Source organism: Pieris rapae, chromosome 5, assembly GCF_905147795.1.
Source record: "Pieris rapae chromosome 5, ilPieRapa1.1, whole genome shotgun sequence".
Classification (NCBI taxonomy): Eukaryota; Metazoa; Arthropoda; class Insecta; order Lepidoptera; family Pieridae; genus Pieris; species Pieris rapae.
The window spans coordinates 4367755-4382843 of NC_059513.1; the positions used below are offsets into that span (position 1 = coordinate 4367755).

General features: G+C 32.2%; 1 protein-coding gene across 2 annotated transcripts in view; it reads left to right on the plus strand.

The window, feature by feature from the left end:
• Positions 1-4059, plus strand: part of LOC111000885 — a 72284-nt gene extending 68225 nt beyond the window's left edge. The window contains exons 6-7 of one of the 2 annotated variants that reach the window (XM_045628387.1): positions 1319-1455; positions 3829-4059. In XM_045628387.1, the coding sequence (XP_045484343.1) occupies positions 1319-1455; positions 3829-4031 (340 nt within the window). In that variant the 3' untranslated portion in view covers positions 4032-4059. The remainder of the gene's footprint in view (positions 1-1318; positions 1456-3828) is intronic. The other variant, XM_045628388.1, reaches the window with a different exon arrangement.
• Positions 4060-15089: the final 11030 nt, after the last annotated feature.

Genomic DNA, 15089 nt, shown 5'->3' on the forward strand with positions numbered 1-15089 from the left:
CCACTAGGCCAACACTGCTCACTTTAAAGAATATCGAATCGAAAAACCAAGCTTGTCTCAAGCAAATGTAGACGTAATTTTGAGTACTAGAATAGTTTACGGCTTATTATTAAATAGAATTTAAGTTATGTAAGGAAAAGTTACGAATATTTTTGTCGCAGAAATGTATTGCCGTGTAAAAAAAAAAGAAAATTCGTTTATTTTGGAACATAAGATCATCATGGTAACACTTATTTCACGTCATTAAATTCGAGCCTGTTGGCATCAAGTTGGCAAAAGAGTTAAAAAATACAAAGTGTACGTGGATCTCCTTAGATAGTTAAGATAAAAAGGTTTTTATAAAAATAAATAATGAACATTTAAGATAACTTGTATTTATATGGGACAATGTGATGTACTTTTGTCCTTGAATTACAATCACATATATCCAAATAGTGGATTCAGTCATAGTACAAAAGTAGGAATCTAGTAGATTTTAAAATAAATCGGAAATCCAACCGTACGTTTCGCTTGTTGAATTACTCACTTTTCAACGAACGTTAAGCAAATGAAGTTACTATTTGTCTTCGACTCTCTTTGTTTACAAGGGTCTCTAGGGAATCTACCGTTGGTATTCAGTTTTAGTGTTGTCATATAATTATGTTGTTTTAAACTTAATCAAAGACTAGCAGATTCTTGTAAAGATCATTTTGGAATTAGGTAAAACCTTTTTTCTTGTTCTATGTTTCTTTAACATACTTATTCCATCTGCATTAAATATGTAACAATATAATTATATGTATGAGTAGAAGTTTTTTCAACGTACTCTCACCCCTGAGGTTCAAACGACAGCTGAGCACAAATTGACTGCCGTCTGTGTATACGGTGAAGAAAAAACGTGGATGAATGAAACCCAAAAAAAAACAATGTATCTAAAGTATAAAAAGATCATTTTTAATCGGCATGTATACTTGAGATAATAAATGATTTTTTTTTATTTTTTTTATTGGACCACAAAATTAGGACAAACACATGTCAACATCAACTTACATACGAAAATATATAAAAAAGCGGTGCCGTCCCTAGAACATGTGGACACGACCAGCGACCATGATCACGAAACAGATACAAAATCTTGGGGGCAACTAATTATTGGTTATATAAATTATATACCACGAAAACCCTTAAAAAATTAAATAATTTTTCAATTTACTTATTAATTGTTGTTAATTAATTGCTGTTCTATAAAAAAATAAATTAAATATACTGTTAAATGTAATTTGGACATCGTACAGCCACCATAGATAAAATAATTAATAAAACACTACATTGTTTTCAGTGTAAAAACAGAACAAGTAGCAGGTGGTGCTGACAGCGTGTTACGCCTCGCAAGAGTAAGCAGCAGTGATGCGGGGAACTACACTTGCGCTGTGCGAGGGGCGAAGCCACATACAGTCGCTGTTCATGTACTTAATGGTAATGTTAACGTTTCAATAACTACATAAATCATCACCATCGCTAACATATGTATATTTTGATCCCAGGGGAAACAATTTAACTCACCATGGTTGACAGAAAGTTTAATATATTCCGGTATATTTTCTACTTACATGCTATTCTTACAGAATGGTAGTATTCTTTACTCACGTAGCAAAATAATAAGTTTATTAACAACCACTCTGGACAGGTTGTCTGTCGACATAGGTCTCCTCCATTTGTTTCCACGTCTATCCAGAAAAGACCTTCTCCATCCCTTTGGTAAATCGTCTTTCCATCTTTTAGTTCGACCCCCTCCTCTATTCCAGTAAAGCAGGAAAGGTACTCGTATACTACTACTTACCAGTTGTAACTTCACAATACGGTGCTAGGTAAGAAATTATACTAGTACTTACTATAAAGTACTAAAACTTTTCAAAGCGACTTACGAAAGTGACGAAGTAATTAAGAGTCTGTAGTCCCTTAAATTTACGCTATCGAGTAATTTCATTAAGACTATTAAATGCCACTTATTCTGGATCAAAATCGAATTAACATTTATTTAAACTAATCTGCTATGTACGATGATGAATATTTACACAATATTATATAAACTACCATTTCCAAATCAAGGGCGTTGAGTGGGCAAAATAAATGCGAAGAAACTCTCCGCTGTAGAAGTTCTATTAAACCATACTTCACTTAACAATACATTGAAAAAAAAATTACATTTTGAATATGTTGTGTGATTAAAATGATATTCTGATGATGAGTCAATCAATATAGAACAAAAACAATTTACCTAAAGCCAATATGCGTACTAATTGCTACTTGAGCCTCAACAAGAGTTTTTGTTTTTCTTCAAAATAAATTATGAGCCGCTTTATCATCATTACGCAAATATAAACACATTCAATTTGTTTAGAAAATAAACAAGCTCTTAGCGAATTGAGGGTAGTTTAAAGGTCTCGATTTTCTTTAATAAGGTTACTCGAGCTTTCCTGCTAACTTGGTAGGAAATGGACTTTACGCCTATCTTTTAATAATCCTGTTTACTGCAAAACTTAGTAAAAAGTTATAACAGTTTATAATTGGAATACTAATTTTATTTAAACATTTATTTTACTGCCGTCTCTTTATTTAGAACTTAGAATGGAATAAATTTTGTATTATGTCTACCAACCACAGCCAGGCCACATTGCTACCTGTGTTTGGGCTATTATTTATAGTATGAGTACGACGGCCATAAAAATATGTTCTGCAGCTTAATTTATTTACGTAGCTATATTTAAATTTGAAAAATAAATTTAGTTTCTCTATATAATGTATTGCTTAATTTAAGCAATTTGGTTAAAATAAAAGCGTGGTAAAGAAATCGGGAGTTTTTATCTTATTAAGTAAATAACTAAAAAATACGCTTTCTTGCAATAATCAGTACAAATTATAATAATTAAGAATAAATTTATTTCTCATACATAATTCACTTACTGAGAAAGAATATATAAGTTAAGTGAAAGACTAAGATTAATAATAAGAGCACACAGTTGTGTATACATATATAAAATTACAAAACAAAAATGTGGGTAGACTTAATAAACGCGTTCAGTCTACCAGGTAAAACATAGATGTTCGGATTGGACTTTTTACTAGATGTGGGATTGATGGCATAGTATATTTATTTATATATTTATTTGGAAACAAAACGAATACAGCTTGACAATAAAAATAAAGTTAAAAATAAAACATAAAATAAACACATAAGATGTATCCACAATAGGTTTCACTTATATAACTATATGATACAAAAATATGAAGGAAGAAAATGAAGAGTATAGAAAAATCCTGTTTCGCACTCCGCACTGTAATAAAAGAATATAAAAAGAGCAACATACCAACTAAACATGTAGAACACTCGAATACAATACAAAAAATATACAAAATGTAAATAGGGGAATATAGTCATATTAATTTGGCTAGATCATCATTGGATTGCACTTGGATGGCTTTAGCTTCATCAGTTTTCCTAACAAAAATACAACAGTTTTTTATCCAAACATACTTATACCCTCTTTCCCTTGCAAGTTGCCTGACCTTACCAAAGAGTATAGTACGAGTCTGATATAACAGGTTTATATTAATCATTTTATTATTTTTATAAGACTATTCATGTCGCAAATTATGATAATTAAATATTATTCACCTCTTCCGAGCTGTTCTTTCCAAGCAACATTAAGTAATCTGGATTATAAAACCACGATTGCTCCATATGTCCTTTAAAACGAATAAATTTAATAAGTAAATAATATAAACCTTTTGCTTCGTAATAAATATAGTATTTAATGTCAGCATAACTAATACCATCCTTTGTTTCAGAAGAAAGCCTCGCCGAGTTGCATGCCGGAAACTCAATTCACAAACCAACGAAAATCACTGTTATAACATTGCTAATTATAGCAGTTGTTATTTCACAATCACCGTTAGTCGCAGTCACAGTGACATTCGCTGCACTGGCACATAATATAAGGGTCCAAGGCCTATTAAGTGAACAGTTCACGGGAATAATATTGCCCACGTGATAAATGTTGTAAATAATATCGTTTTAAATATTATAACTAGTTTATCGGAAATTAAATTTCATTGTATAAGTTAGTTGTTTTATTTATCTGTATAATTAAGTTTAGAAGATTAAAAAAAACACTTTTAATGACCTGTCTGTTATACATATAATTAGAAATTCTTATTGAAGATATAATAAATAATATGTGCATTCGGAATAGTCACGTATCATTTTTTGCTTAAAAACTACCTGCCTAAAACTGTAAAATTTTATATAAGTTAAATTTACAATTATAAAAATATCAACCAAGTTTACCATTAAATCAAGACTGACGTCTTTACTTTATATTTCGGAGTACGATTCACTAATATATTCAAACGAAATAATGGAGTATGTTTTTTAAATACATACATACGTTCAAGTCAAACCCAACACAAATTTTCCTCTTTCCCGATTTCCACTAATAACTTATTTCTCAACGCTAATAAAAGTCTATCCATACACCACTTATCATGTTATCTTGTAAAGGATTTGTTACAAATACGCGGGCTGAATATGTCGGCTTATCAGTCACATTTTATGGCGGGATGCCCCTAACTCGGTATCAACTGGGCTTACGAAAATATGTCCGCATGATTATTCTACGTAAATCAGAAATCAAATTGGGGGCAACGGACCACTTATGGTATACTGATATCATAAATAGCACAAAGTATCACGAAGCCGCATTTTTTTGCTAATGCAGTGCTAACTTTTTAAGATCTGGCCATCATTTGTTTAATTTTGAAGGAAAAGAAGGGAAATATCAAACATTGAATGAGCGTTAATTATGCACATAGATAGAAAGTATTCTCTTCCTCCTTAGGGATGAGTGTCGCACACTAAAGACACTAGCCCGCTTATACTACTACACCAACATTTCTCCTATTTTGTATAAATAAGTCAAATTCTAAATATTTATAGAATTCAATGCAAAAATAAAATAAAATATATTCCCCATACAATTATGTCAGATTTACAAAAAATAAGCATTCTGTCATAATTAGGAACAACCCATATCAACTATGGCAGTCGTAAAAATCCAAGTGTCTGAAATTTAAAAAAATAATTAGATCGGTATTGTGAAAATTAAACATATTTAATGTATTGTTATTTACTTTATTAGATATAGATGTGCACAATTATGTTTTCGTAGATGTGTCAGATCTTAGTTGAAACTCATCTGGCGTTACACGACGGTACACTGTCGGTCGGACGGTCTTTTCTCAAAGGACTATACGTCAAATTGGTTCGGAAATACTTCAGGGGGCAGATGGTTTCACATAGCGGTAGGGCGCGGCAAACACGGCTTAGAATAAGCTCAGTCTTGTGGAACGACGGACATAGAGGTGATACGGGTGGTATTTTGTATTCTGCCTTCACGTCCGATAATGACACTCCGGTTTAAACATTATTCTCATTATACTAATTATTCTCAATGAAATGTACCTTACTATGAATTGAGATTAATAGTCTTCTAATACTATAAAACGATAAACTTTGTGAGGTTATAGCAATAATCTCTAAACTGAACAATTATTAAGCAATTGAAAAACATTTGTCAGTGTTAATGTACCTATAAACCCGAAAAATAAAAAGACTTTGTGTGGATTGGCAGAGTATGTCGGAAATGGCCAAGTTATAACAGATCTATTTAACACATTACAGACATAAAAATACTGCACGGAGTTTTTTGCATTTTCACAAATATCAGGAATAATTGATGGTTTTAGTATGACATTTTCCAACGGTCACAGTTGGATGTACAACACCGGGGCAGATTTAAGAATTTATAAAGCATATAATATAGGTGGAACGTCGTGAAGCGCATCACATCTGCCTCTTCTATTACCTTTACTATTACTACTACATAGCGATCACGACCGCTAAGTCAAGATTGAACCGGATAAGAAGAATGTATATAATTCACTTTTACCAGTACATACCAGTATATTACACTTCTACCAGAAATAATATTAAAACATCCACTCAGTTTGATCTGCATTTTAAATCTGAACCGACTTAATACAATCCAATATAAGTCTAAAAATAAAAGAATATTTATTTACATACAATTCAAAACAAATAACATAATACATAAAAATATATCTATTCTTAAAATTTAATTATTAAAAAATATTATTAGAAGGAATCCCTTTAGGCAAGGTTCCGAAGATACTAGCAGCGTTCCCCCTTTGAATAGCTAGACTAATTCTTTGTGCGAGGTAGCTGCCAGCTTTTCGTTCTCCTTACAATACTTATTAATATAAGTTACATTGTAAACGAAACCAATTTACGACATATTAATATTTCAAAGCCTTATTTATTTAACCTCTATAGATCTGGTTTCCTTTATTAGATATCATATTAGTTTGCACATAGATAATATTAATCGGCAGTAATTATACTATCTACACTGTCAGCTCAACCTAATTATACACATCGAAGCTACAGATACGAAGGTTACATTATTAATGGCATCTCTATTATTGAATCTCAAGTTTAGTGAATTTCTGGCCGATTACCTCAAAAGGCTTAAGTAATTATTGACTATTGGTTTTATTGTGGTGTTAAAGGAATGGGTGCGGTAAGGACAAAATATAGGTTCTTGGATGGCGTATGGGTTTAAGTAAGTAAGTATATAAAGTAAAATAAGGAAGGCCGATAACCTACTTGCCTATTACAGTAACATATTATGATCATGAAACAGATACAGAAATCTGAGGCCTAAATCAAAAACAGATGTTGCGCCATTATTTTTTTAATAATTATTATTAACAATAGTTAAACCCTCTATTTAAACCTTGTCACTTGACAAAATACTTCTTACGCAATTGGAATTACACAGGGCGTTCCAAAGTTATGGTACATAAGGGAAAGTTAAAAAATGCTCAAATGTGATCCCTCTTCTCGGAATTCAAACAACACGCAAATCGCCAATCTTTTCATGGGTCCGGCGCCTGTTGATTTTCTTATCATTTTATGGTAAATACTCGATATCATATGGCACAATTCTGTTTGTAATTCGCTCACGTTCTCGTATCGCTTTTTGTATAGCATATCTTTCACGTATCCCCAAAAGAAGAAATCCAATGGTGTAAGGTCCTGGCCGGCCATCTAATTGGTCCATTCGTATCAATCCAAGTAGGAAAACATTTATTTAGAAAATCTACTCCTCTCCGACTATTATGAGCCGGAGCTGATTTAGAAAATCTTTGACTGCAGAATTACTCGTAAGTAAAATACAATATATACGATATTTAAGGTATTATTCATGTCCCATAATTTTGGGACGTCCTGTATAGGTAAAAAGGATGTTTTAGGTATTTCACTATATCCCAAAAATTTCTTTAGGTTTAGAATCTTTTTCGCCTCTTCTGAACTTGTTAAAACCATATGAAAGAAATGTTTAACGTTAAGCTTTCTAAAAGGATTTCAACATGTTTCTGAAAGCTTTACTAGGGATAGTATTAAAAGGAATAAATCATTTTTACTTAAATAAATGTTTTTAAACAGAAACGACCCTGGGTTTATACCCATACCATTTCTGTTTATACCTAAAGAGCTAAAAATTAAGATGTCTGGTATGTCTTGGAATGTTTTTTGAAGTGTCACATTGCAAATTGCGAGGGCAGACTTCAAAGCAGGACCTTCCAATTCAAACTTAGAGTCTCTGGGTTTGAGGCCAGGTACTTTATCGACTGAAGGGGCAATTTAAACTTCGATTGTAGAAAGAAAAATATGCGTCTTATGAAACTTATATATTGAAATTTTTTTAAATTTCTATGTATTAAAAAAAATGTTACAAAATCTTAAGGCTTTCGGTTTAAGGTTTTTGAGACAGTTTGATAGCAGGTTTATGCATTCCTATTAAAAATACTAACCCACCAATATAGTCTTAAGTCTTGGAATCAAGTTTGTAATCTCCTTTTTGGTCATTCTCATAGGCAAGCAAGAGATCAGCTTGACATCCGCCGTTTAAGGTCTAAAGCCCTATGATGATGAAATCTAGAGGTCATATTTGAAATATTAAGTTATTCACAGCCGTGGTTTGTTTGTATTATTAACTATGTATTTATGAACATAAATAGTTAAAAAAAAAGTTTTAAATTCATTTCCAGTTCCCAATCAAGAGCGTAAAGCGGGTGCGAAAAATTGGTAAGCCCACCATTAATCACTAAGTTTTGTGAGTGGAATTGTAAGGAACTCTGTTCACACCACACTTATCGCCGAGCACTAAGCTTCAATAAGACGAAAGTGTTATTTGTTTCCACCATCAAACCGATTTCTTGCATATTGTACGAGTTTATTTTATAACTCTGTCGGAAACACCTGTATGATACATTTCAAATAATTTTAGGGCTAAAGGCTCAATATGTAATATAGACCTATAAAAGGAGTAAGTACGGATCAGTGAGTTATATTTTATATTCTTTGGCAACATTCGTTCTATCGTGCCCTCTGAATACGAATGTCCTATAAACGTATCGAGATACGGCACGCAATTCAATTTGTCAGTTTTCTTATAAACCGATATACTTAGGATAAAATTGCTGTTTTCGTCAGATTAACCCCTATTAATATATACAATGTATTGTATATATTATGTACATACTTTAGAATTTTATCATCGCTTAGTGGCCATTTTTGATATCAAATACGTAAATATCTTATTTCCGCATAAGGAAGTGTGGCAGAAGAATGGTATCAGTTTCTCGAACCTTGTAGGTGGATCCCCGATCAGTCAAACCAGACTGGCCAGCACGAAGGTCCCAGTAATTGTACCCGTAGAGTGTTTCTGCGCATTTTTCAAGGCAGTTTTTGCCGCGCACCACCACTTTGTGTAACCAGCTGCCCAATTCAACTAAGGATCCTTCATGAAAAGAGCGTACAAATTCTTTAAAGGCCGGCAACGCACTCGCGAGCCCTCTGGCATCGAGTGTCCATGAGCGGCGATATCACTTAACATCAGATGAGCCTCCTGCCCGTTTGCCCCCTGTTCTATAAAAAAAAAGCACCAAGGTCCCAGAAATTGTACCCGTAGAATGTTTCTGCAGTATTGTTAATAATTCACTGAAAAGAAAAGTTCGGTAATTTATAATATGATATCATTATGACTCATTCTACTTTTGAGGTAAGAATTAAAAGTCCTTAGTATCAATTATCAAGCCTACATCGATACTTGCATTATTTTCGCATTAACCATCTGAGTTAGTAAAACAAATATTTGACAAAGATACAACTGAACTTTAATTACATTGGATTCCTAAACAAAAATAACATTTAATGAATTACGATAAAGCCAACAGTATTTTAGATGCCGGGGGCATGCTCTGTTGTCTGAGTGGGCCTTACGAACTGCCCTCCAGCAATTCCGCTGATGATGTCTCTGCTACACAACTTCCTCAGTTCTCCACCAAAAGCGAACCACGACGGCCCATCTTCAGGGCGTGTGAAGGGCTGAGGTGTTTCTAGTGGGTGGGGTCTCCCTACCCCTCTGAATAGCAGAGGGATTTTAGTGTAGACCCAGCCCCACAGTCCCCGTGTCAAGCTCGAAATTCTTGATGCGGTCCTGCGTAAGTGCATTTTCACCTCATTAAAAAAAAGGAAAATGTCTTATAATCATTGTTTGCCATCTTTTTACAGAAATATTTCGACAAATGTGTGTCAGCGGCAGATGATGATGCCGAATAGCTCTAGAAGGGAAGTAGAACTTATAAAGTGTTCTTCTATAACAGTTTTATTGTATAATTGAATTAATATGAATTATAAAACTGTAATGAAAACTAGATATTGTAAATTGCTCATACATAATTCGTTCCATTTTCACACATGAGAACACAAAGCGACTAGGTATAACGAGCTAACAATAAGTTAACTAGAGCCAACTACATAGCTGATTCATTCTAACCGTAAAACCACGTTATATTTGCCTACATATAAATTGCTTGGCTCGTTGCAGACCACAACCAAACCGCAATTTGTGAACTGCAATGAAGAATAAATTTTGTTGCAACGTCGGGATTTTTTTTGAATTTAAATTTCACGCTTTTCCTATAAAGATAAAACAGCTTCAATACGGATTAAATGTTTTCACTACACAAATATTACGCGTCGTTTGCATGTGAAACGTAGCAGTGCGAGGAAGAGCAAATTCATGTCACTATTAATTGAAATCTGAAAGTGTCCCATTCGGGCCTTCAAGGTTGTATTCTAGTATTAATATAACTTTTACACAAGGTGTTGAATGTCAAAAAAGTAGCACAGCTGTAGAAAATGTTGTATTATCTGTATTTATAATAATAATTAAATTTAAAATTATGTTTAAATAATTATATGTTTACAATACATAACTTCAATCCGTAAAAAAAGTGTTTTTCTTTAAAAGGTTGTATTTTATCACGTCCACACAATAAAAATAATGCCATATACACTATGTATGTCACGGTATAGTTTACGATACATTACCTATGGTATATATAGCTATATAGCTTAGGTCTTAGATTTCTGTCTGTTTCAAAATTATTTGTTTTATCTAATAGGCGGTGTGAGACTCTCACAAGCCGTCAAGATTTTGGTTTCTATTTAGTCTATGGCCGGCTTCCACTCGATTTTCGTACCGAGTGTTAAATTCGCACATACATACATAGAAAATTGCATTGCTGCAGAGCCGAAATTCCAGCCTACGACATCAGAGGTGAGAGTAGTAGATTTGTTGATCCGATTCATTGATTGTCAATTGGGTTAACGAATGGGCATAGGTATGCACCAAACAAATCCATTACTTAAAAATATGATGTCTCCAAGCATATTGTTGAGTATGATTGAGATGTGAACACACAAATTACATATATATTTATTTAATGTTCCCAATTGCTACCTCCTATAACAATGAATACAATCTGAAATGTTTCATTATTGTAAAACATAGCTTTTACAATTTTATTAACATACAAAGTAACAATAGAAATAATTAAAAAGGAGAACGAAGAGCTGGCAGCTACCTCGCACAAAGAATTAGTCTAGCTATTCAAAGGGGGAACGCTGCCAGTATCTTCGGAACCTTGCCTAAAGGGACTCCTTTTAATAATATTTTTTAATAATTAAATTTTAAGGTTAGTTATTAGATATATTTTTAGTTTGTATATAAATTTATACTCAAAAATTAGACATTTATGGAATCAAAATTAGGTACAGTGAGACATACTACATAAATTAGTATAATAGTTATTTGCTTTATTTAATACACAACATATATAGATATATTTTAATAATATTAAACGTTCAATTGGGTGACATCATCCGAGATTATTAAAAAGTAAATCAAAACAAATTTAAAAAGTGGTCCCTGTGGCAGTGTACCTTTAACACTGGCAGCATTTCCTCGCATATATAAATTTATTACAGTACATTACCCTTAGTACCGAAAAATAATATGTAGCAATTTTATATTGTGTTGTATTCAATACGAATAAAAGGAATACGGCTAGAAAGGGAAGTTCTTGGACAGGTTCACCAAACTTATTACCTGATAAACAAATGCGTTTAGATATATAAATAAACATACATATTTCTATTAGAGACTATAAAAATATTCCGGAAATAGTTTAAGCCATATACATTTTTAAATTGGCGTCGAGTGTAACTTCTGATTTAATATGCCACATAAGTTTTTGTAGAAAACTTTTCCGATTAGCAACTTTTCTTATTTCACGTAACTAGAGGTAATGTGAGTTGCTGAAACTTGTTCATTATTTGTTTAACGATTTCATATTTCACCGATTTCCGTTTTGTCTTATTAAGGTGAACAACATAAAGCTTTTTATTGGATGATACTGGAGAATTTGAAATATAATGTACATGTAACATTAATAATAATTATTTATTTGACTTCATCATTATTCATAATTTATAAACTCAGAACATGCATCACAAAATACAAAAAAAATACAAAAATTTTTTTTATTGTAATTCTGATTAAAGACAGATCAACATTTAACTATTTACAATGTAGTGTAGCTCATTTTTACCCGTCTTTTATTTTTATTGACATACATTCTGAGAATCAAACTTGACTATCTGAAAATCTAAGTCTTAACTGATGATTGTGCGTTTAGCTAAGCCAAGTTTAATAAGTATTCGTAAATCGTAACAAATCCGCTAAATGGACTTTTACTGAAATTTAAAAAGTACTGACTACTTATGTTTTTTTATTGTAGGATCGAATCTGTGCTGATTTGTAGGATGAAATCTCATATATACAACTTTCCTCTTCATACCAAGCAAGTCTCAGAGAACCAACAAAACAAGGCATGATAATTATACTTTGGCGTGTTTACAACAATTGTAGGATATAATATACGACAGTTATGAAATTTAGGGCCTGTTTCACAATGTATGGATAAAGTGCCAAATAGCTATGCAACACATAAATTATTCGAAATATAAAAGTTCCAAATAAGATACTTCGAATTTCATGACATATAGCTATCTGACTGTCGTGAAACGCAAAAATACTATTTATCCTACCAATAAGTAATAAATAGCTTATTTGGAATTTATCCGGACATTGTGAAACAGGCCCTTAGAGAAATTTAGAATAAGAATTACACATATCGGACCAAGGTTCCAATAAGGAGAACCCTATTCAGAAGAAGAGAAAATACTAGACACAGTATAATCCTATAACCGCCATAAGGATAGTATGCAAAAAGAAGGCTAGGATGGAAGATCTGCCCGTAGCTTACTGGATCAGAATCCAAATGTTCTTGAAGACCATATCATGACTGATGAGTATATTATGGTGAATGACTCAGTGTATAAGCGCGTACTGCGACCGTACGGCGTGGAGAAGGGTTGTGTCTTCCCACTTAGGGAAACAGGTGTGACTTAAAATTTATTTCGATAAGTTTAGGTGTCTAGACTGTGGTCTCAGGAATCTGTTCACAACAGTCGTTAAGTAAAACGCAGTACATTAACAACACGGAACAACTGTAAAATAAACTCGTTACTTAGTTACTGAACACAAGTAGTTGTACAAGTTCTTGTTATTTTTGCACGTTTCATATTAATTGCGAGTTAAAGAATCGTTATAGCAATAATTATATCGTGCAGAAAAATTAAAGCATTGTTATGGTTTGGAAAACAAAGTTTATTATTTATAAATAATTATTGATTAATTATATTCTCTTTATCATTGTAATGTTTCCCGTTAAATGTTGTGCATACTTGTCATTGATGCACATGCAGGTATCTTGTTTTTGTTTGTCATGCGCTCTCTGTAAATGTTTGTATGTGTTTCGTTAGTGTGCCATTTAAAATAAATAATTAAAATCTTTTAAAAATATTCATAAAGAAACAGGGCTTCTTTATTGTCTTTCTTTATGCTTTTCTACCAAAAAAAAAATACTTAGAAAGTCCAACCAATTCCTAAAAGGTTTTAAAATCTTAACTTTATTCTTAAATTATATATAAAGTAGTAATTGTTAGATGCGTTATAAAAGTGAATTTAATTTTTAATATTATGCATGAGCAATTTCTTTTTTTACGCGTGTATTTAAAGGTTCATTATACCAAAGAGAGAATTAAAACATTAATTTCAGTCAAGTTAGATTACAGAAGTGAAATGGGTTGACTTACCTCGTGCACATGCTACATATTTAGATAGCACAGCTACAATATTAGTAGCATACATAATATAGTATAATAAAGTAGTAGTACCTACTACGGCTCTTGTATTTACTTCGTCTACATTATGACTCACTCAGAATTCCTTTCCATTTATGTGACTTACATTGAATACTAAAGCACCTATATTTACAACCGAACATCAAATGTAATCTGAAACATATTGTATGAGCGAAGCGCCTGATCCCCAAATTTATGTCCCACTGTTTGTTGAGACCGAAATTTACTGTTTACTTAATAGAATCAATGTGCGAATATTCACACCGAGCCACACAATAGGTGAAACTTGTGACTTGCGGTTAGTCACAAAATAAATAAGGTTTAAAGAACCGTCGATGGATATTTCAACTAGAAACATATACATATACATAGTTTCTCCATTTAATCACATTTCATTCTTTACAAGCGGCATGCTTTCAAATCAACAGTATCCTGTCCTTTTATATTTATTGAATCACTCCAAAGTCTTTTATTTAATATAAGACAAGGAAATAATTGGGACTTTTCGTAAATTGTACTGTAATTGTAGGTTGTTCTATACTCTATTACTAAAAGTTTCCCCAGCGACCGCGATTTAGGCATTTTTATTATTAAAAAAATTTAAATTCTTTTGTTTCTTTTTCAATTTTTATTTAACTTTAGAAATAACGTGGGGTTTAAATGGTGAAAGAATTTTTCAAAACGACCCAGTTTTCCTTTCAATGCAAACAATCAAACCTTTCATATTTATAAAACTGGTTTTGACATTTTAAGTAATAAATGACAGTTTTAACTGGTAATCTTGAATAATAATGGTAAATTTTTCAAAAACACTACTTCGGAAACTCCTATGTTTGAACTCTTATGTGCTCGAATGTTTCCTGGAAAGTTTTCATGCTCCAGGCTCAGTTCAAAACATCTGCGGCTATTCCGATCCTTTAAAAAAAGGTACGAAACTTTTCATGAATTAAAGGTTGAGGAAGTTATTCACGGACAAAAATACAGTATACTGACTCTGTCAGTGACGAATATAATTGGTTATTAGAAACTATAATGTGGCTGTTATATAATTCATCAAACTTATGTTTAGCAAATACCATGAGACAATATTTTATTGACTATTTGTATACATCGCAGTTAGATAGTACTATTTTATATATCTACTCTATCTTCTTGTATTTTTAACAATAATAAAAGTAAGCAAGGCCTGTTATGTTCATTTTTGGGTGGAGGAAACCGCGTTATTTCAATATTCTGTGTTTAATTAATACGTCGAACAGTATTACTATAATATACAATTTTTGTCAGCTAAGATATCAGATGACATAAATATGAACCACAATCTAGTTCAGTTCAGTTCTAATCTGAGAGT